At 43.7% G+C, this 23,489-nt stretch overlaps 1 protein-coding gene across 1 annotated transcript; it reads left to right on the forward strand.

Annotated features, from left to right (window-relative positions):
• Positions 1–766: 766 nt before the first annotated feature.
• ELK3 (ELK3, ETS-domain protein (SRF accessory protein 2)) lies at positions 767–23,216 on the forward strand. Its single transcript, XM_008948601.1, has 4 exons — positions 767–978; positions 11,191–11,985; positions 17,365–17,487; positions 21,580–23,216. The coding sequence occupies exons 1-4, from the start codon at positions 772–774 to the stop codon at positions 21,676–21,678; spliced, it is 1,224 nt and encodes a 407-aa protein (XP_008946849.1). The 5' UTR covers positions 767–771; the 3' UTR covers positions 21,679–23,216.
• The last annotated feature ends 273 nt before the right edge of the window (positions 23,217–23,489 follow it).

The following is a 23,489-nucleotide window of genomic DNA, read 5'->3' on the forward strand; positions in this document are numbered from 1 at the left end:
ACCCTTAGAAGTGAGACTCAGGCAGTGTTAAAGTATTTCTTGTTCATGGTTTCAAGTATGATAATGAAAGGAAAGATCCCTGTTGGAGAAAGGTTCAGGGTAAACATCACTTACTTAATTGTGCATAAGTGTACTGAACTTTCAGCATTTCTGCAAAATAGGTGATGTCTTTGGTGCTATTGGAATTGGCAAACAGAAGCAGCAAGAGCCATTTCAGGCCCTGGAGAAAACAAAATGTGTAAAGGCTGGGTGACAGGGGAAGGTGGGCATGTGCGGTGGGAGGGGGAAAGAGCATGGCTTCTGGTCCTAACCAAAAGCAGTTGCTCTTGTCTTCCTTTTTCCTCCCCTTCTTTGCAGTGATGTATCTGAACAAGTTCAGTGTATTTCTCATAACAGTGAACAGTTTTTGAGCTCATTTCAGTGCACAGGTCCTTTTTTTCCCACCTGTAAGTTCCTTTGAAGAGTGGTTGCATACACTGAATTGCAGACACCAACTGGAGATGACTCTGTACCATGTGGACTATGAGGGCAATGCTTTTCTAAATTCTTACTCTATTTTATGTGTCACTTCAGAAAATAGCACTGGAAAAATTACTGAAATGGAAGACCTGTAGGTCTTGTGGATGTTTGGTTGTAAATGATATGGTAGCTTCCTTTGCTCAGTTATGTAGGATGACTCCTACACAGAGCTAATTACTGAAATGAGCATCGGGTGGAACACCTGCTCCCAAATGTTTTTCACACTGTTGCTCTCCTTTGTCCCTTGTAGGTATGGAGAGTGCAATCACACTGTGGCAGTTCCTTTTGCAGTTGCTGCTAGACCAGAAACATGAGCATCTGATTTGCTGGACGTCTAATGATGGCGAATTCAAGCTACTCAAGGCAGAAGAAGTGGCTAAGCTCTGGGGACTCAGAAAAAACAAAACTAATATGAATTATGACAAGCTGAGCCGAGCGCTCAGATACTATTATGACAAGGTAAATTTTGTTATTCTCATGCAGACTAAGAAAATAGAAACATTACTATTTAATATCTCACCTCTGTGTGGAAGCTATTCAAAGGTTCCTCTAACTAGTTTTTACAACAGACAACAGTACTGAAGGCAATCACAGTGGAGGTAAGAGGGCAGCTAAAAGATGCACAGGAAAACACTGCACATCCCATTTCCCGAGGAGGGGAAATTTTGACCTAGTTTATACTTGCTGGTGCTTTCATGTGTTTATGCGTTTGGCTACCTGATATTTTCTGTAGCTTCTGACAACAATAAAATAACTGTTGATAACAGAGAACTGTTTGGTTATTACAGCCTGCAGAGGATCTTCTGGAATGCAGGGAGGGGGTAGAAAGCAGTGATACTGTAATGCAGCATGCAGAGTGGCAGCTTTATCAGCAGGTATTGTCTGTGTCAGAACAAGGAACAGACAAACAACCCAACAGCAAAAGAGGGGGGGGTTGCTTTCAGTTTTCATGGGCCACGTCTTTGGAAGCATAGATCCAGTTGGCCAGTGTTTTAGCTAGTCTTGCCTGAGCTTTCTTTCCGCAGTTGTATTGGGTCCTAATTTATTAGCTGGAAAGACTCATCACTTTCATCACTGAAAGACTTCTACAGTTATGGCAGTGCAGTATTACCTCAGCAGGACTGCACTGTGACTATTCCATTGTTTCTAAGTTCAGTTTTTCTAAGAGTTTTTTAGTTTTCCACTGTCATTTTAGGATAAAATCTGTGTTAGCTTCAACAGTAGTCTAGATTGTATGTTGCTGTCATTTCATTAGCAGCAATATATATGAGAGAGCCCTAGTGTGATGTCTTACTGGTTGAAAGTGCACACAGAATAAGAGTAGCAAACAGGGGAAAGTGGCTGGTGAGATGGTGAGCATCAGAGCAGGTATATGTTTAGGTGTATTTGCAAGACAGTAGTCTCATGCTGGTGAGACTCATCTCAGGTGAAGACTGTATTTGCTGTAGAAAGTTAAATTTACACCCACTTGGGAAATTATGTCTCATGCTGAGCTCATCTCAGGTGAAGACTGTATTTGCTGTAGAAAGTTAAATTTACACCCACTTGGGAATATGTTCTGGGTAGCTTGAGTCAAAATAGTGGAACATGTGCTTTGGTAGGTGTTTCTTCATCCAGTTTTTCTGCCCTTGCAAGACATATTGAATTTTGCTCCTTCTTCACAGATACATGTGTTGAGGTTTGATAGAGCTAGCAAGACCCAAGGAGTCAGCACAGTTTAGAGAGCAATCTTATACCTGGCAAGCTGTGGGTGTTTGCGTGCTCTTAGAAGCTGGTTATGGGCAGATAGTGTAGACATACACTTAGTGCAGAGCTGCTGGCTGTTAAGAGCCCCCATTTCAATCTCTTTATCTAAAACTGAAATCTGAAATAATAACATACTGAACACAGTGGTCTGGAATTATTTAGATCACTCAGTTTGCTTCTGAGTTTCAGACATCATGAGCATGCTCACAGTCTAGAAGAGTTCAGTAGAGTTGACTAGTAGCTCACACCTGAAAATAAAATTTCTAAGGTATAGTGGGATTTCGTAAGATCACTGTCATGCTCATGAAACCATACTTCACTTTAACTTTTAGTCCTTGGTCTTATTCTTCAGCATGAAGCAAGGTGGCAACAGTGCAACAGAGAATGCGGAAATGAAAGCAGGGAGTAACCAGGATATGTATTAGATTGTTGTAACAGAAAGATATATGAAGGGAATCTCTCAGATGTGTCAAGATACTCAAAGGAAAAAGTTGCAAAACATAAATACAGAGGTGCTATAATACAATGCATCTTACATCCTTTCTCAGTTTTAGACTCCAGTGAATTCAGGGAGTTTCCACATTGTTTCTCCAGCCTTTTTTTGGATTAACATTATATTTGTTTTACTAACTAATATGAAATCTTTTCAGGATTAGTTCCCCTTATATACGTATTTTTAAAAATATGTGTAAATGAATAGGCTTTACTATTTCCTATATTCTTGAAGATTAAATATTAAAAAGGACTGTTACAGATTCTGCATATTAAAAAGTAAAACTTCCATGCTTAGTGGTCTGTTCTCATCTTGATTTTCAGAGAAGGCAGTGAGATGAGATTATAGAGTAACACCAGTGTTCTTCACAGTTAGGACATGTTTGCTGCCTGCACGTGGCACGGGAAGCCAGATACTGTTGCAGAGAGCTTGGAGTGCTCTTGTCCTGTATTATTTGTAGTACACTAGTACTTGAAGGGCACAGTGGGGCTGGGTGCTATGCAGTCAGTCTGACACAGCAATCAAACCCCATGTTGACTGCAAATTAACTGTGCACAGTTTGTGATCACTTTACTTTACTCACGTTGGAATTTGGAAGGACTCCTCCCATGAATTTTTTTTTTTAATTTCAGATTTAGAGCTGCACATTCTGCAATTAAATGTTTTTAGTATTTTGTCCACTAGAAGTCAGATTTTTCCACTTCACGTACTCCAAAGGTAGCCTGACTGAGAAGGCACAAAAGGATTCAGAGAGGACGCTGCAGCACTGTTCCAAGCAGCTGGTGTGATGACTTCCCCTGCACTAAGTGCTGGAAAGGCTTCTGCTCAGCATGGGGAAGCTCGCCTCTGTGTATGACTAACCCCTCTGATTATAAACTTGCCTGGGATCAGTGGAGACAGAGTGCCTGCTGCTGAGTGAGCAGCGTGTCCAGGCAGAGACCCAATACACCGCTGGTGATGAACAGGCATCGCTTCAAAACAGGGGGTGAGATACTTGTAGCACTTGTCCTTTGAGATCTCTCTGGTCTCTTCAAATCAATGGAATATAATGTCTTCTTACTTGAGGCTCCATTTCTTCTTTTATCCCTTCCCCTTTTTTCTTTTTCTTCTTTCTGTTTTTTTTTTTTTTTTACTCCTTGTACTATTTTCAGTTGCCCCCAAAGCACATGCACACCTTTGTAATCTGTTTTGTCTCTGCTCACGCAGCATCTGCCAGAGGTGTGGCTGCAGTTTCTCCATCAGGGCTCTGGCTGAGGTGATGGCTTGTTGTTCTTACAGCTGCTTTCTTAGACTGCAAAGGGTTTGAACCCCAAACCAAAACCACAACTATTGCTATTTAAATAGAAGGAGTGACTCCTTTAGCAGAGAACAGTGGGAGCTTCTCACTCTCTGTGTGGGTATGGCATGTTGTGTCCTGTTGGTTCCTCAGCAGTGGAGAAAGGTGGATTGTTAGGAGATTGCAGAGGGACAGAGGAACTTGCTGCAGGTTTTGAAGTGTGAGAGATACTGATGTAAGACAGTAGATACTGAATCCTAGCAGGCTGTCAGAGTGCACTCAGCAGTGGGTTCAGTCCTAAGCACTTCCTCTGCCTTCAGTTCAGTCTTTGCTGCGTAGCACAGAAAGGGAAGAAGTTGGGGAGGGAGGGAAAGGCTCCTTCTTGGCATTCTTCTTTCCTTTCTGCAAAACAAAAGGGGAAGTGCTGGTGAGGTGAAAAAGCCTCTCTCAGACTTTTGCATACACCTCCACTTGACTGTTCACCAGTTTGTGGGATAAACCAAGAGCTTTCTAGACCCTTGGGTAGCCCTAAGGAGCCTTCTGAGATCCTTGTCCCCTTCTTTGCTCTTGGCAGTGATGGATATGTTGGCAGCTGGATGTGCAAATGGGGATGCACTCTGAACAAATGGGATAAACATGCTGCAGGCTGGGGAGTGGCAGCAGGAAAGGCAAGAGGCAGAACTCTGGCCAAGACTTTGGGTTGTGGAATTATCAACAGGGACTGCTCTACCTGTAACCCAAATGATCTGGCAGCGTGAGAGTTTGAGGCAAAGGTCAGTGATTTTTTAGAAATGATGGTGGCACGTGGGAAATCCCCTTCCTTTCTTGGGCTGCCCTTGGCTGCTACAGCTGACACTGGCTGAGCTACTGCTTCATGCTTTGTCTTTGAAATTGTTCACCATGGAGAAATAAAAACTGATCACTGGATAAATGGAGGTTTATGAGCTCTGCCATTTTGCTTGGGGGGAACACTGGCTTGTTAAAATTCATCATCTGATTCATCTGAACTTAAAAGTAAATTAATTCCAGTACCGGAGAAAACAATTAGGACAAGTTCCTTAGCCTGGCTTTGAAAGCAAGGATGACATGCTGTTGAGGCTGATGGCTAGATTTGTGTTAAATTCACATATAAAGCACCCCAGGAAATGTAGAGTGTGGCATGTCTTGATTGTAATTTGCTACCATGATTCTGGTTGCTAAAGGTTTGTAGATAATCTAAAGACTTTCCATTTCCTGTTTTATTATCTGAATCCCCTTCACCCCTTTTTTTTTTTTTTTTTTTTTTTTTTTAAATGTATTTCCCCTGTTGCCTCAACAGAGCAGCAGAACAGATGACATGTAGCACTGAGGAAGGGCATCCTGCACTCTCTCTGCCCACACCTTGAGCAGCATGTCCATCATGTCACACACATCTGCCGGTCAGAAATCTCTTGCAATGCTTTCAGGCAAGGAAACCCTTCACAGCTATTCCCACACAGAGCACTTTAGCTCGGTGTGTAGAACTAAAATACCTTTAAAAGTGGCATTAGTATGTTTTCTTTTGTTGAAGATGCCCAGTTACTTTGTTTTTCTGGTAGCTGTAATGACAGATACCTTTTGGAAATCTCTAGAGGTTTCAGGACTACTAAAGGTCCCCATGAATCTTTCAGGATGATACCACAAGAGGGAAGCTACTGAGTTTTCCCTATGAGGTCTTTTTTTTTCTTTTTCTGAGGGAAGGAGGGCAAATCCAGGAAATTACATGCAGACATTGACATGAATAGGATGTAACAGTTGTGGAAGTCAAAACGTCAGAAGTTAGGAAATGGAAGAATCACAGTTCCCTGGGTAACCTTAGTGTTTGCATGAGTTATGCTGCATCTTTAATTATATAGTCACATACTGTTGTGATGAGGAGCTATTTAGCATTTTTGCATCCTCTCTGAGCAGTGTGTGGCCTCAGGCTTTACTCAGTGAGTGCTATTCAATCTGTCTTCTAAAGACAGAATAAATCATTTCAGTTTCAGTTAATAGCTGCCCACTTTATTTAGATGGGTTGGCAGTATGATGTACAGTATATAAATAATACAGGCTTCCTTGTGTTTGTTGCAGTGCAGGGGACAGAGCTTCTCAGGTGCTCTTAGGATTTAGGGGTGCCTATGGCATTCCCTCCTGCAGAAGGTCAGACCCAGTAGCCTGGCTACTAGTTCCTGTTTTTAATGCCCAAGTGTGGGTGGCAGCATGGAAGAACTGTTTTGTGAAGAGGGTCCTTTGCATGGTCTGCTCACACGACATCAGGATAAGAAGTGATAATAGAAACTATTATTTTACTTTGGGGAAGGTCTCCTCTTGAGTTACCTCAGGGGAAATGGAATATTACAGTGAAACAACAGTGGTATGATGGCACTAGAGTATCAGCTCTAGGTTTTGCAGTGACACAGGTAGGAGGTGTTATAAGGAAACCCTTGAAGGAGCATTAGAAAAGAGCTTTACAGAGCATTGGAAAGAACTTCTTTCAAGAGTGATGTGTGGAAGTCAAAGTCTTTGAAATGGCATAAAAATGGTTTTTGAGTGCTGTCCTAACAGAAAGATGGGAGTAAAGAATTTGATACTTAGTACTAGGTGACGGGTAGAGGAGAAAACCCAAGAATCCTCTGTCTGAGTCACAAATAGTTCATGTTTGATGTGAGAGGAAAGGGACACCCAGTGAAATGCAGAAGAGAGAGCAGGTAGCGTGGTTAAAGGTGCCAGACAGAGGAATGACCTTTGCCTTCCAGATGGAGGTGAGTGAGGAAAGACTGAAATCGAGCTAAATGAAGGCCTTGTGCTTCCACAGGTCAGTGCAGGTGCATGGTCTAATCGCACCAGTGTCTCCATCAAAGATTTCAAAAAAACAAGCTTCTACACACCCAGTCTAATAAGGCTACGTGCATAATGTACAATGTTAGAAGGATCTGCCTGCCTGGACATGCTGATGTGGATGCATGCTCCATTTTCTGGAGCAAACCACGCAGCCATGGGTACCTCCTGCCAGCTTAGGTACTTCAGACATTGGAATGCGAGCAGCCCTCTCGCTGGGCAGGGTAGGGTTCCCAGTAGCTGGAGGCAGCCCAGCTTTCTCCTCGTATTGTCCTGTGAGGAATTCATATAAGACACAATACGTGTTGCATCCCTCAGTACTCTTGGAGCTGGCGAACTTGCATCTAAATGGGATGTAGCTGCTGTTACTTGCTCTGGTTCTCCTCCTTTCTCAAGCAGGGACGTTTAGTACCTACAGACAAGTTCATCCAGTTCTGCCATAACTTTTGAGATCTCAGGCACCCTGATTGTAGGTCATTTCTTGGGAGAAAGAAAAAAGTCCCTGTCTGATCTTCCTACCCTTGAGGCCCCTCGTTAGTCTGAGGTTTAACTAGGAACTGGCTCTCATTTCCCAGCTTTATCTCTCTGGAGTGACTCCCGCAGTCAGCAGACTTCTTAGCTAACAGGTTTAAGCCAGGCCCCTAAAATACTTGTGTCACACTGGTAGTATAGTTACACCTTGGCTCTAAATGGCTCAAAGAGGGGGTAAGAGTCAGAGCTGATGAAAATAAAACAGAAACATATGATAGAAGAAACAAGTCTGAGTTGTACCAGTGCACAGGAAAACTACTGGGAGGAAATAAAAAATGGAAAGAAACCCAGAGGTCATGTGCTGTGGACATGGGCAAAAAGCTGCTGCTTATTTTGGGAGGGCTTCCAAAAGTAGTATTGCATATGTATAGTTGACAACAAAAAAAACCCAACCATGTTAGCCTGATTTAAGCTGCAGGGGGAACCAGGCCACTGAGCCTTTGGCATTTGCTCAACCATCTGGTTTGTGGAGAAGGACAGGGGGAGGGACCCCATCCCCCCTCCCCAGCTGGTGATTCAGAGTGCTTGAGTAAGACTGGTTTAGAAGGTGCTCATAAAGTGGATGTCTGAAGTGATGTAGTGTGGATAAGCCTGAGCTCCCTAACGTGGCTGATGGAACCTCAGGCAGTGCTGCACCCACTCCACATCAGCAGCTTTCAAAGCACTTTGCCGTGGGGGGTGGTCACGTTTGCTGTGGTGACTGTTTTATAGATGGGGACAGGGGAGGAGAAGCGTGAAGTGTTCAAGTGAGGAGCAGTCAAGAAGCCAACAGAAGAGAGGTATTCCCAGCTCCCTGCCCTCTTTCTAAATGTCAGAGAGTGCTGTCTCTTGATAAGTTTTTTTTTCTTTTAAGCTGTTGGACTGGAGCCCCTGCTGCTGGCCTGGTTTCCCAGTTCTCCTCCCCAGCAGCTGCACTGGCCCAGCAGTCGCCTTCCCTGGCAGCGCAGCCCTGGAGCTCCCCGCTGCCCTGGCTGCCAGCCACTGGCACTCATTGCAAGCCTGCTCACAGGGGAATTTACCTAGCAAATTTGAACAACAACAAAAAAGGGCTAAATGTTCATATACACTTACTGTCCTGCTACCAAGCAAGGGGTCTGGTCTCTGGAAATGCAGTCCTTAGTGTAAGGAAATCTTTTTCACCCCTTACAAATTGTGGGTGGAAACCCCCTGCTTGTCATGGTGCCTGTCATTGTCTTCTGTGGTTTGAACCATTGTCCAGAGCTCAGAACGATTCTGACAGATCACTGAGGTGATGGTAAAAATAAGCTGCTTTTTACCTTCACTTCAATTATTTGCCAAAAAAATGTAGGAAAGTCAGTGTCATTTCAGAGGCACTTAATTAATTTGCATCCTTATTTTCTCTTACACACTGATGGAGTGTGTCCCCAGGCTCCACATTTAAGAGAAGCCTGCAAAGTGCTTGAGAGATCAGCACTTGAATCCTTTTCATCTCCGGCCATCGTTAAGTGGGCCTTTGCTGCAGGCTTATGGAGGAGCCACACTGATAAGACTTTCTTAAGATGTAACTATATTTAATAATAACAGAGGAAGCATAAACTCACCAGCCCGTTTGGTTGCTTTTTGTAGCAATGTTCCCCCGTTTCAAGCCTGCACCAGTGTAGACGTGCTACCCTTAAATACATTTAATCTTTTTCTGCTGGGAGTCACATTTTCCAAGCAGGATCTCCGTTGCCAGTGCTTGATGTAACAGTAGCTCAAAGCTGCCAGGAGCAGAGGGGCGGTAGCATTTTAAATTTAAAACAAATACAAAGAACATAACATAAAACAAAATCTGTTTGAGGTGTTTCTTCTTGTATGTCAGTAGTAGCTTGGAGATTTTGCCTTTTTTGAAGAAGAACATAATATTGAGAGCGAAGAAAAAGTGCATCTACCCAAGGTTTCACCTAATTAGCACAAAAGAAAAATCTAGGCCAAGCACAAAGCCGTGGGAATTCAAGCTCTTGCAAACTGAGATCCTGTGGGATGACTACATGTCCTGAACTTCTGGAGGGCAAAAATAGGCATTGCAGGATCTGCCAGGTGGGTAGATGTACATACAGATCAGCATGGAAGGGGGCAGGTCTGTGCCTTTAGTCTGAGCTTGCTGAATTTAATTCTTGTCCTTGCTGCAGATCCCCGTTATCAACTTGGGAAACACCTTCCTCTGTTTGTGCCACAGCTCCTGACCAGTGAAGAAAAGCTACATCCCAGGGCTCTTTGTAGGATTAATTTTGTATTCAAGAAAGTGCTTGAATGAAATGCCAGGACGTTGAGGTAGATGAATTACAGAGTGCACTAGGTCAGCTGAAAGACGGAAGAGGTTCTGATACCCAAATGCAAACTCTTTTTTCCCAAAATGAGCCTTGCTTTTGTCACAACAAAATGTGTAGCGTGGGCACTGCAAGCATCCAGCACTAGGTACTGTCCATATAAAAATAGGGATGATGTTTGTTTTCTTTTTTTTGCTTGTTTTTGTTTTTAATTTTCAACCAGTTTAACAGGTATTTCCTCAACTTGTCTCAGAATCTGTGTAGAATGAGAAACATTATATTTTTAGGAATATTGTGAATATTTACATTCCCATATGTACAGTAAGGCAAATACCTGTTTGCAGAGTATAAGCTGGAAGTGCAGCAGATGTGCTGTGCTAGAGGGAAGCTTCTCAGAAAGGTTTTTTCAGATGTGAGTTAAATGTAAATGCTCCACCAGGGGCTTCAAAGGAACAGAAATCACTATAGAAATCTCACGAAATACTGCTTCTTGTCTTCCACAGCACTTGGCTTAGGACGGTAAATATTCTGGTCCTTTTCCTAGGCCAAGTCAGCACCTGGTGCCATAAAGTTCCTCTGACAGGGAGCTCACATGGTGTCCTTGGGGATACTGCACATTGTGTTAAAGCAGGCAGCACAGGTTTGCAGAAGAGAGCTAGGACTGGAAATGGGACCCTCATGGAAGGTTTCAGTTTCAAAGGGAATCAGTCCTTTCCATAAAGGGGACACTTTCATTATGCCAAATACGAAGAAAAAAAAGAAATAGTTCTACAAACCTTTGAGAGGTTTGGGATTTTTTAAAAAAATCATTAATTTCAGTAGGCAGTTTAGATTGATGAAAACCTTCTGCTAGCACCAGGGAGCATCCTGAGCCTAATGCAAACCTGGAGATAGCACAGGGGATACAGCAGGACACAAACAGTTTTCAAACCCATGCAAGCGATTGTACTTGTCACAGACATAGTTCATGACTGTTGAAAGAAGGACAGTCACCATCAGCCTAGGTCAATCCCTCTGCATGCCCTCAAGAAGAGAGGGTAAATGACTGGAGCAGGGAAGCTGAGGTGGTTTTGTCCCTTTTAGACATTCTGAGAGAATTTCATATTCAGGAGTAGCTGGTGTCATTTCTGGAAGGCATAAATGAAGAAGTTTGCGTTTGTTGTGAAATGTAAATGGTGGCATGGCTCCAATCTGCAAGGCAGCAGAATTGTTTTTACTGGAAAGAAAAAATGCCCAAGCTACCTCGGTGGAAGTAGGAGGAAGACAGCCCAGCAGTAGGTCTTTATCACCTAGTAATGGTGATTTTGCTAGTCACTGTGAGGAGCAGGGATTAGCCCCCTTGGCTGAGCAGAGATACAGGAATGAGCCAAGGATGAGCAGCGTTAGCCCCACTGGAATGAGCTGCTCAGCTTGAGGAGCAAGCGGTGCCCCCCCTAACCTTGTGAACCCCCTTATGTTTGCTGTACTCAATGCCTCTAAGATGCTGATCTTTCTAGCATCTCCTTTTGTATTTGCAGAACATCATCAAGAAAGTGATTGGACAAAAATTTGTGTACAAGTTTGTCTCCTTTCCTGACATTTTGAAGATGGATCCACATGCTGTGGAGATCAGCAGAGAGAGCCTTTTGCTGCAGGACAGCGACTGTAAGATGCCTTCTGAGAGCAGGGATCAGCACAAGCACAGCTTGTCAGCACTGAAAAGCACAAGCCGTAATGAGTATATCCACTCTGGCCTCTACTCCTCTTTCACTATCAACTCTCTGCAGAACCAGCCAGACCCTTACAAGCCAATCAAAACAGAAAAACTGGAGGAGAAGTCAGAAGGAAACACACCAGTGGAAGAAGTTCGGACTGTTATAAGATTTGTGACAAACAAAACAGACAAACAAGTTATGAGGCCCATGGTGTCGTTGCCTTCCACTTCCGAAACAGCAGCTGCCTCTGCTTTTCTCAGCTCATCAGTATCAGCTAAAATATCTTCCTTAATGCTACCCAACAGTGCCAGCATTTCATCTCCATCGTCATCCTCCTCCAGGTCGCCATCTCTGTCTCCCACCTCACCCCTCCCTGCAGAACACAGGAGCTTCTTCTTTGAGTCCAGTTGCCACGACTCAGATGCCCTTGAGCCTCTGAACCTCTCCTCAGGCTCCAAGGCAAAATCTCCATCTCTTCCCCCAAAGGCTAAAAAACCCAAAGGCTTGGAGATCTCCGCCCCACCTATGGTTCTCTCCAGCACTGACATCGGTTCCATCGCCCTCAACAGCCCTGCGCTTCCTTCGGGATCCCTCACTCCAGCTTTCTTCACTGCACAGGTAAGGCCTGCCTGTCTCCTCGACTCTTGCTTTAGGCAGGTATTGCCTCTGTGTGGCCAGGAGTGTTAGCTCTATGGGTCTGTCATCATCTGATGGAAAAAACCCCACCATACAGAGGCCTGCACAAAGGGTGGAAAGTAGCTGCCTTCTGGGGTTCCTACATGAGTGTGGGAAGAGCCATCACAGTTCACAGGCTGCCTGGAAGGATAATGAGATGGGAAGTCGTTAGTTAACATGAGTGAGTTGCTTATCAGTTCAATGCAGCCCCCAGGTCCACAAAACAAGCTGGGAAAAGCCAACAAGAAAAACACGGGGTTTGTAGGTCGTGACTTGAGCATGTGCATTGTGGGATGTTTGGTTAGATTTCTGTGCTAGATGTTGTATCCATTCAAAGAATGTGACCTGCTCAGTAGTTTTTGAATATGGAGCAAATTAAGTGGTTTCTAAGTCAAAGCTCTTAAGCCAGTTTCGATTTCCAAAGTTTTCCAGATCCGCAGAGCACTTGCTAGAGCTTCCTTTCAGCATAGAGCTACTGAACAACCAGTAAGTTAGTCTGTTCTTTTTAATTATGTATGTATGGTAATGTCAATGGTGAGTTGTCATTTTCAAGCAAGTCTGTGAACAAAATAGTTCAGAGGAGAAGAGGAAAATCATGTAGACAATCACCTGGTGGGTTCATCACTGAGTTCATCACTGATGGTGTGTTCATCACTGGAAAATAAGACAAAAAATTCCAAGAGTAAAATTATTGCAATGGGGAACATTCCCCCTTCCTGAAATAAAAGTCGATACTAGCCAATACTACCACTGAATGAAACAAACTGGACAGTAAATAAATAAATAGAAGTGTGTATGTTAACCAGCTCTCCGTTACCTTGGGCTGCCTAGGGGTCACATTGTATCCAGACTCCCCTTACCTCTTTGCTGTTGGAAGAGGCTTTGCATGGGTGATGCCTGCAGTGCAGCTGGGTGTAGGAGGCCTCTGAGCTGGCCGTGGGCATCATCGTGTGCCTGCAGGGCATGAGGGCCTGGCAGAGGGGAGGGGAGAGCACCAGCAAGTGCTCTGGATCAGCACTGCCCTGGCTCTTACTGAGCTTTTCAGCTGGCTGGGGAGCAGGTTTGTGCAAAGCCATTGTAGTTCAGACACACCTGTAAGCCACCAAGATACAAAGTTGTGTCGCAAAGAAAGATGATTTTGAGGGCTGTTACCTGTCATTTTGGCATCATAAAGCCATTAAGTGAGGTTGTATTTGGCAGGAAGAAGAGAAGTTGTGGCAAACCAAAACTGAAGTCCATTGATGGACTCTTAGAACCTATAACCACAGTATTTTGCTTGTAGGGAGCAAGAGTGACAAAACATATCAGGTGCCAACCAGACACCATGTCAACCTGAGTAGACAAGCTCACTTTAGTCTGCTGCTGCCCCAGCATGAACAGAGATTTCTTTCCCCATTTTGTAGTTATTTCTTTGAACATTTAATTTTTTCATTCCTCTATAAACTGGTGTACTTAGTGCCCCTCTGAGATATGGAAGGGAATTAGGTAAATGTTTGTAGCCCTTCTTTAGCAGGACAGACAGCAAAGGCCATGAATCACTGTCATCCAAATTAATGCCACTACAAATCTTTTTTACAGGTTGTCTTATCACAGAAGAGGCAGATGTCACCCATGTAGGGTAGTTTCTGGGGCCATTTATTTAAACTTTGGCTATACATCAATGTAGCTTTTTTCCTCTCTTTTAGCCTTATATTTCTAGTGTGGGTAAGAAGCACCCTGCAACCTAAATACTTGACCTAGTGAATATAAAATAAAACTTATGTAACAACTGTACTCAGATAACTTTAATACCACAATGCAAAATAACTAAAGCAATAATTTAGGCTGGAAATCTGCAGTTAATCCCATTATCCTAGGAATAGCATGCATCATATCTCAAACAATCTTTGATTTATCTGATCCCAGTGGTAGCCACATGCTGTCATGGGGCAGGTGCAGAACAGGATGTCAAACACCAGTTCCTGCGCCAGGAGTGGTGTAGGTTCGGAGAAGGTCCTGCTTCCTGAGAGGGTATTTCAGATGGCTTTCCACATGAAAGGCTACGTTATATGCACAACTAATTTCAGAACAGAAAAATGCATTTGAAGATGTCAGTGCGTACAGTACCATACTTCAGTGGAAAAATGTCAGCTTTCCATTTGGTTAGCTTCAAAGGGAGATATTTAAATTTTTTTTTTTCAGTACTTCCTTCTTCTACTTGTTATTTATGTTGGCTCTCCATTGGCCAATGTGGATATAAAATTTTCCTTTTCTTCAGGCCTCTACTTGAGCATTTTTAACATGTACAACATGCTGTTTCCTTATGGACAAAGTAGTGTGCCTGCAGCCAGCACATGCATGGTCTATGTTACATCCACATACCCCACCCAGGCTGCAGCACGTGCCTGACGACCTGGGAAGCATTGTACATGTGACAGCACTTGTCCGTTACCTGACAGCTAGAAGTGATGGGAGCTTGTGCTCATTCATGCATTTGTCAGAGAAGTCAGGAGCCATGAGCACCACTGCTTAATGTAATCCTCTCTGTGCAATTAATTAATTCTGTTTAAGCTGTTCCTGTGCTTAGATCATAATGACGTTTTTTAAATAGTAACTTCCCATTGGGTTCCACGTCTAATACCAGATGTACAGCTGCATGAGGGCAGAAAATGAAGTAACACATCAATTTCCGCATGTAATTCAAGGATAACCTGTGTTGTGCTGGTGTTTACACTTAGGGTTCAGCTGGTGGTTTTGGTGCTTGGCTGATGGCGGTACTGAGAACAAGCCTGAGAGGCCCTGTGCTCTTTTTGCATTAAATATTAAGAGATTTGGAATCTTCCTTTGGCTGGCTCTTGGCTCTAGTAGTACTTGGAGACACTAGTGCTCTGATCATCAGAGGACATGAGCTTCTTAGTGCTGTTGTCATGTTAACATGCTTCCAGAAGTGAATGGAGTACAGTTCAATTTCAAATTTCCTCTTTCTTTGAAGACTTGCTCTGGCTGTATCTATGTAGGAATAAACACCTCCAAGCTTTCTTCATTATTTTCAAAAGACCCTTTCAAGAACTGCATTTTCAGTTCTGGATACCTGCAGCTTCTTACAGAAAGAAAGAAAGAATGGAGGCATAGATCATTTGAACTCCTAGTATAGTTGGCACAATACTGTGTCCTTAGTCAATGTTGGGTCTTGTTACTTTGGTTTTAAGGTTAGTAGGCTCTTCTGTAAGTGGATCTCTGAGTATTTATCCTGACCTAATTTGGTGTGTTGTCAGTCTCATAAATCCCCATCAATAGCCACCTGCCTGTAGAGCATCAGCTTGTAATGCAGCACAGGAAAGGTGCTCTCACTGGCATTGCTGTTTTCCTGCCCCATGAAAGCACTGTGGTCCCAGGAAGAGGGCTTTTTTTTGTGAAGAAGCTCTTCACAAGTGCCTGCTTGTCAAGTATTTTTTTCTCAGATGTCTTGACAATAGCTTTTATTTGATGAGATCAAGACAGAAGTTTTCTCCTTGTGAGGCCCTCACCTACTCTTTGCACCTTTTTTTGCCATCCAAATATATCCAAACCCTGATGTCACTGCTGTGACCACCATACCTGGTATTTTACTGCGTGAACATCTTTTGCTTTCCGAGCAATGCCATGTTTATTACTCCTTGGGACATAACTGTGGTTTCTTCCATGGGGTTTGGTCTTTCTGACCCACCTTCTTCAGCAGAAGGGCCACGGCACTGTCCTTTCCCTTCACATTTCTCCATGAATCCTGCTTCTTTTAAGATTCCTTAGAGATATTGTCCCCTTCAAGAGCAGCCAGGCTGTTTGTATGAAACAGCCTTTCAGACACCTTGGGACAGAATCACTGGGAGGACCTTAATGTTTGCTGCGCCTTGTCTCTCCCATCTCTTCTGTTGATGTTAAACTAATTGTTTGACCCTGTTGTGAACTCCTGTGGAGGCAGGTCAGAGCAGGTCGGTGTTCCTCTGTGCTTGCACAGAGCCTCAAGCGCCACGGCTGATCCCTCAGGCACTGCTTTGCCAGTTAGGTGTCCATCACATTTGAAAATCCACCTGACCTGTGGTACCTGCTTTTCTGAGCCTGCTGGCCGCAGAGGCCTGGCAGCAGGATGTGCAGCCCATGGTGTAAGCAGTTGTTAAGTGAGACACACCCACACCTCCCGCCCCTTCTCCATATGTGTGAGTTTACATTTCTGGCCCGGTGGGAAGCTGTCAGGTACCAGACTGCATGACATGCTGGTTACGGGGGAAGATGCTCTCTGTCTTCTGTCTTCTCTGTACTTATTTTAATCTCTGGACAGATTGATGCCCAGTTCAGCAGAGCACTGAGACGCTTCTCCTACACAGTGGAACATGTACTTATAAGTGTGCACTCAAATTCCCTTAAGTGCTTTGCTAAATAGGACTGATTTTGATAATTGGCATCAAGATTACTGGTGAGATTAACTCATTATGCCAAATACTTGGTTCAAAACTGTCACATCGTTTTCATGTTTTTTTTTTTTTTTTTCCTGAAAGATAAAAATTATTCCGGATACAGAATAATTCATGTTATTCTTAATTTGAATGGATATTTGAGTGTGCTTTAACTCTGCCTCCCCTCCAGTTGTGCTTTAGAAGTGCTGAGAGCATTCCCAGTAACGCTTGTGCGCCATGGCACTTTGAAGGTGCCACCTCCAACTTGGGAAAAGCCTTGGATTCTTAGTGTTTGCCATTTTGGTTCTTTTCAAACAACTCGCTGTGCTCTCTGCCGTCCCTGCGGGCCCCCAAGCCATGCACCTGCCTCTCGCTGTGCCAGCCTGTGTGCTGCCAGGCTCTTGAAACATCTTCCATTTTGAAGAGGCATCATCAGAGGAATAAGCTTCAAAGGCTGGCAGTGGCTCTTTTGGCGCCACACGCAGCTGCATTAATGCTTCAAAAGCTGTGGTCAGTTAAAGCAATTGCTGCCCTTCAAAAGGCAAAAAAATGATTCTGAAGTAGACCAGGCTGCACTTACAGACCAGTGACACACGTGGTATTTTATACAGTTGCGTGAGTGTGGTTCAGATAAACAATAACTGTCCTTCTCTTTAAGGAAATCACAGTAGAAATGAAATCAATTTGCATATGAAGGAACATTAAAGGCAGGTATCCAGGACTGCCCACCGCAGAGACGGGATGCAGGGCTGGATGGGCAGTTGCTGCCAGCTAGTATACTTGGCATGCTGTATGCCTGAGTTTTCTGGCAGAAAGATCCAGTAGGTGAAGTGTAAGACCTCAGGGGCTGAGACTGTTGTATGGAGCTGTAACCCCTGAGGCATGCATCATGGGGTGTTTTTTTGTCTTGCAGACCCCAAGTGGATTATTGCTGACCCCAAGCCCACTGCTGTCTAGCATTCATTTCTGGAGCAGCCTCAGTCCTGTCGCTCCTCTGAGTCCTGCCAGGCTGCAGGGACCAAACACTTTGTTCCAGGTAGGTCTTTCCAATGCACAGGTTTCATTTCTGAAAGCACATGTGTGGAAGAGACACTGGGGGAACATCTCCTCACATTGGTCTGGAGCTTTTCAAATAGGTTGAGATAATACAGGAGTTAACAGGCACTTTTAAAGGGAAGCCTAGTTACCTGTACCCTCGTTAAACCCTTGGCAGCACCATCAGAACTTACAGGACAGTGTCTACTGCAGCAGGCACACACATGTTGTATCAAGGAAACAGAAATGAATACCGGACCCTACTAAGAGCAGGTAACTGAGCTCTCAGAGCTTCAGGAAGAGAGTGCAGACCAGTCAGGGACCAGTCAGGATGGTGCTGGAACATAGACTCTGGGAAAACCAAGACCAGTTGGGGTCTTACACAGTAAGGAAGGTGTAGGTTGAGCCTTCTGTCTTAATGAGCTACTTCTCACTCAGAAGGACAGGGCATAGTTGTATTTACAATAAGGGCACAGCTGTATGTACAGGAAAGGCACTCTGAACCTGAAGGCTCCATTTCCAGTTCTCCTGCAAATTATCCATCTGTCGTCAATCAAGTTACTTATTCTGAGCACAACCTCTCTGTATGTAGCAGGAGAAAGGCGGCATTGTCGCCTCTCTTTCATGGGTACTAGGAGAGTGAAAAAACTCAAAATTTTATAGATATATGTGATAGATAGAAAAGTTAAGTAAACCTTGATGGCCACAGCACTCAGCTACAGCATTTACTCAAGACTTAGGAAGAGGATGGCAGGGATGGTATTAGCAGCTCCAGCTGTAGCAGTTACGAAACAGCTGAATCAGTAGGTCACAGAAGAAATTATGCTGATCAGCTACTTGACAAGAAGCACAAGAAGCTGATGGCCATCCAAGCAAGGGAAGAATGCAGGGACATCCCTGGAATGAACTTCCTGACAGCTGTGGAGGGACAACACTAACAGAGAAGGGGGTGGCTGCTAAACAGGGACCCTGCATTCGTCTTAGCCTCCAGAGAGACTGACTGCCCAGCTTCAGGGCTGGGCTTTAGCTCAAGTGCTCTGCTTAGGTACAGTCCTCACTGGGGTGTATTAAGTCATTCTAACTTCAGTGGGACAACTGAGCATGGAGACCCAGGGCTCCTTGTTTGTGTTTAGGATAAACTCATTTATCCCTATTGGACCTTAGTTTTGCATATGTGGTAAGATGGTGCTTGATTCAGGTGAAGTCCACAATCATAGAATCACTATGGTTGGAAGGGACCTCTAGGATATTCAAGTCCAACCTTTCTCACAGAATTTCCCTAAGCACTAGACTATAGCCTCAAATGCTGCATCTACTTGTTTTTTAAACACCTCCAGGGATTATGACCCCACCACCTCCCTGGGCAGCTTGTTCCATGCCTAACCACTCTCTTGGTGAAGAAATTCTTCCCAATATCCAAATGAAACTTCCCCTGGCGCAACTTGAGGCCATTTCTTCTCATCCTATCCTTAATAATTTGGGACAAGCGACCAACACCAGCCTTACTACAACCTCCCTTTACGTAGTTGTAGAGAGCAATAAGGTCACCTCTCAGTCTTTTCTTCTCCAGACTAAACAACCCCCATTCCCTCAGCTGGTCTTCATAAGCCATGTTTTCCAGCTCTCTCACCAGCCAATGACAAGTCTGTAGAGCATGAAACTATTTTAACAGCAAATAGGAAAGTACAGCCACAACTGAAGCCTAGCTAACCCCACCAAGAACTGCTGGTTGTCCCAGCGTGGGCATTAGGGCAGAGCTGTCCCCAGGCTGCCTGCATAAGCCAGCCCGTGCTCCACACAGCTAGTCAGGGAACGGAGGAAAGGGCTGGAGCTGCTTCACAGTTGCTTGTGCTTGCACCTGGTCATTCACGCTGGGAGCTGAAAGAACGTTTGGTCATTGTTGAAGTCAAAATGCTGCCAGCAGTGAGGTCAGGGCAGCTCCACAGCTGCCTGTCTGCCTCTCTGCTCCGGCCTGCCAGTGTGCGTGAGGAGAGGGCAGGTTCCCAGGGTTCTTCTCTTTCAGGTGCGAGCTGCTTTTCACTACGGCGCTATGCTTGGCGCTGCCTGTGGTTCTTTAATACTAGTCTTTGTATAGCACAGGGGCCAGGATGGCAGCCATCCACGTCTGTGGTCCTGCTAAGCCCAGAACAAGCCTGTGGTAAAGTACAGTCCCTCCTTTAATGAGCCAGGAGGAGCCTGTTCTGGCAGCGCTGGGCACAACTACGTGCATACTCCCTCACAGAGCACGGAGGTGCTCATTAACTGGTAAAAGCTCTCCTAGAATGTTCAGTAGGTGAAAGCAACTCCTATACACCTACACCTATATACCCTTACAGCGCCTCTGTAAAGCATCACTGAAATCTGCAGTCTCCTTTCACACAATTTACCTTGATACATTGAACTACCTGGACCCTTTTGAAGCCACACTACCATGTAATTAAACATATTTCGATGTTTTGTCATTAGTTTGAAAGTACCACATAACTAGAACAGCAAGAGACTTGCACAGAATTGGTCAACTCAAGAAAATGCAGCCAAACTTAAGGACTCTGATGTTAGCTTGAATTAAGTGCTGAGTAAATTAAACATATTTTCTTTGTTACTACAGTAGCACCACAAGGGTCAAGTCCCAAGATCTCAGATCCCCACTGTGTGGAAGCTTATGAATAGACCATCAACCTGGCCCCACGGGCTACAGGGACAACAGGAAGAAGAACAAGAGAGCTGGGTTGGAGACCAGGGCAAGGAGAGAGTCATGACGCTAGCATCATTTGCATCTCAGGCCATAGTGCCAGCATGCCACCTGCATGCTTGACAGACACCAAAGATCACACACCCCTCCTTCTGTTAGCTTTAGATATCACATGAAGCACTTTGTCATTTACGTCTCACTTCAGAAAGCTAGACTACAAAAGTAAAGAGCTTGTAATCAAGTTCTGTGTTTTAATGAATCTTGGCAAAAGCGATGGAAATGTTTCCCGAGGTGAGGTTTGTTTAACATGAATGGATCAGCCAGTCCTGGCCACACGAGGAGCATGGTGCCAGCCCCTGCAGCAGCTGCTGAGCCTCTGCTGCTTGGCGTTGTTTTCAACTGAACGTTGGAAGTCAGATATCCTTAACTAATATCTCAGTGGAAGAGTAATCCTGTTATAAGCAGATTATATGCACGTGTTGAGGTATGCTCTTGTAGGACCGATCTGATAAGGGCTGAAAATACACTATACACTGGAAGCTGGGAGCTCTGTAGTTCAGCTCTGTCTCTCTCAAGCCAACAGAAACCCAGCACGGCTGGTGGAACTGGGCCTCAAGGCCAGATTGGTATCTGCCACTGGGATAATTCCCACCTCATGCTGTAGCAAGTTTATTCCACCTACTTGCTTTGCTTTTTTCTTGGGTCAGATGTTAAGAACTAGTCAATACACGTCACTGCAGGCAAGCTGCAGTCAGGATGCTGTCACAAACTAGGAATATACAACTGGTGTATTAAATGGCCGGTTTTTGCAGAGTATTTCAGAAGTAGGGGGTTAATACTAAATTACAACGTGTTCTGCTTCACAGGATCCAGTGGACTGAGCTTAAGGTTTCTTAGTGAATACAGAGAGAAACTGCAATTACTTGAGAGTAATTTTCCCCAGTTTTATATTCACAACTGTATGTTTTCTGACGTAGAACTACATCTGAACTTTTACTTTTGCAAAGCTCTTTCCTACTTAGCTTTTATGAAGGGCAAATAAAAAGCATGGATTTTTAGTTAGTATTTTGTAGAATGAAAACCAGTTTGGGAAGCAGAATGGATGGCAAACATTGCTCTGTAGCATTCACTTTCCCAGATGTATTGTTATGTGAACTTTTGTGTAAAATAGAGCCAGTAATAGATTTGCACATCCCTGTATTTTTTTACAAATGATTTCAAGAGATTTCATCCTCTATTTGACATTCCTAATGGCTGATGCAGGCGTTCGGTATAGATCTTACTGTATAGAAACAGCAAGTCTTTAAAACATCTGGAGTGGGTTGCTAATGCTAAACGCATGTGATTCTGGGCTGAACGCTTCGAGATAAAGAGTAATTTTTACCTTTTGGCCTCTTACAGTTTCCTACTCTGCTAAATGGTCACATACCAGTGCCACTCCCCAGTCTGGATGGAGCCTCTTCTCCAGTACTGCTTTCTCCAAACGCTCAGAAATCCTGATGATGCCTCATTGCGCCAAGGACTTACTGGTGGATTTAACACTTCATTCCTACGGGCTAGTTTTTCCTGTGTCATGAGAAGGACATTGTGAAACCCTCTATTACTTTGGTTTGCACTTTTCATTACATGGATAATCTACTTTTATTATGTTAGCATTTTTAAACAGTGTTTATATATGAAAGTATATATAAATCTGTTTTGCATTAAATGAATTATAATTTTTTTTATATCATAGCTCTCAAGTGTTGAACACTTCTGTTGATGATGAAGTACTTTTCGTAATGGATTGCAACAATGTATCTAATAAGGATGTGAAGCTTCTTTTTAATCCTTTACTTCTGCATATTATGCATTGTGCTTGTGTAAACTATAACCGGCTGTGCCTTCTTTTGCATAATGTCATGTAAATGATTTATATATTTTCTAGTATTAAGATAAAAAGTTGAAAGAAAAAAATAGTATTGAACAGCCCTATGGTAGTATTTCAGTATTTTCTCCACGGATGGGCCATATGATGCAGTATATTCATGTAACTTTGTATTAAGTGCTTTCAAGTTGTATAAAAATAGCCTTATAATTTTTCTTTGCTGAAGTGAAAAAAACGTAATCCACATTGCAGTCAGGAGATATATTCAGGAGTAACAAAGCCACTTACACATTTATGCCCAAGTTCTTCTGCCAAGTTGCAACAGGGAGGAACTGGGCTGTGTATATTCGTGAGATATTTGCAGAATGTGAGAATATTTCTGTAGAAAAGGAGATGTTGGTCAGAATTTATTTGGTGTATATGTCGTACAAACTGTCAACATCACAGCTGGAAAGACTGCAGGTAATCTCTGTCCTCCCAGGGAATGAGGATCATTCCTGATAGAGAATTCCAGGTGCTTTGTTCAGTCATGCCAACAAGTGCCTTCTACTATTTCCCTGGAAAGATTCTAGCTACTAAACCTCAGAAGGTCATGTTTCCCCTTCCCCCAAAGCTGGAAAAGTTACAGGACTGTAAATGGATGCCTGGTGCTTGTGAAGAGGCATACTCATGAAGTACATGTGGGATGTTTATGTGTAAACATCTGAATTCTGGATTAAAAAACAGCACTGTGTTACTATATACTTGCAACTTGAACTTACTGTGTATGTCCTCTACCTTGAGGTGATGGTTTATTCATCTGAATGTCAGGTTAGGATTAGGCTAGACTCCCTGGCACCACAGATTCTAATCTTGGCTGGGCTGATGCAAATCTTCAGTTTTCTGAGGTGGCTAAATTGATTGAATGCAGCTTTACCATGTAGGTTTTTCAGATGAGACCTTCAAAAACCAAACCAAAATCAGAATCCTGTTTGCTACAGGTCATTAGAGCTTCTACTTTGCTTTCTGGCCAAGTGCCTGGCCAGAAGTCTGTTCTCTTTGAACTTTACACAGTGAGTTGTCTGCTGATTTTCTGCTTGGATGCATTTCAGTGATGATGTGTGTAGTTAATTGTAAAGTGCTTTTGGATCCTTCAACCTAAAAGGTGCTAAATAAACATTTTATTAATGCAGTTCTGATGTTGAAAAGCCATTTTTGGGGCAGAGTTGGTCTGACAAAAGAATAGGAATTTTCCTCAGGCTCCTGGGTTGCACAACCAAAAACAACTCCTCAGTTTTACTGGCAGTAATTAATGGGATAAAACCCTGCTGTATCTGTATGAAGTACCAATGCTGATAAACAAAGCAATTAGATGCAAGACATGAGGAAAAAGAATGAAACACTTGAGAAGCTGTTCACTTGATTCAGCGTTTTGAAGAGCTCCAAGAGGTACCGCTCCACGGAG

Source organism: Merops nubicus, unplaced genomic scaffold, assembly GCF_000691845.1.
Source record: "Merops nubicus isolate BGI_N331 unplaced genomic scaffold, ASM69184v1 scaffold12791, whole genome shotgun sequence".
In the NCBI taxonomy this organism is placed as follows: domain Eukaryota; kingdom Metazoa; phylum Chordata; class Aves; order Coraciiformes; family Meropidae; genus Merops; species Merops nubicus.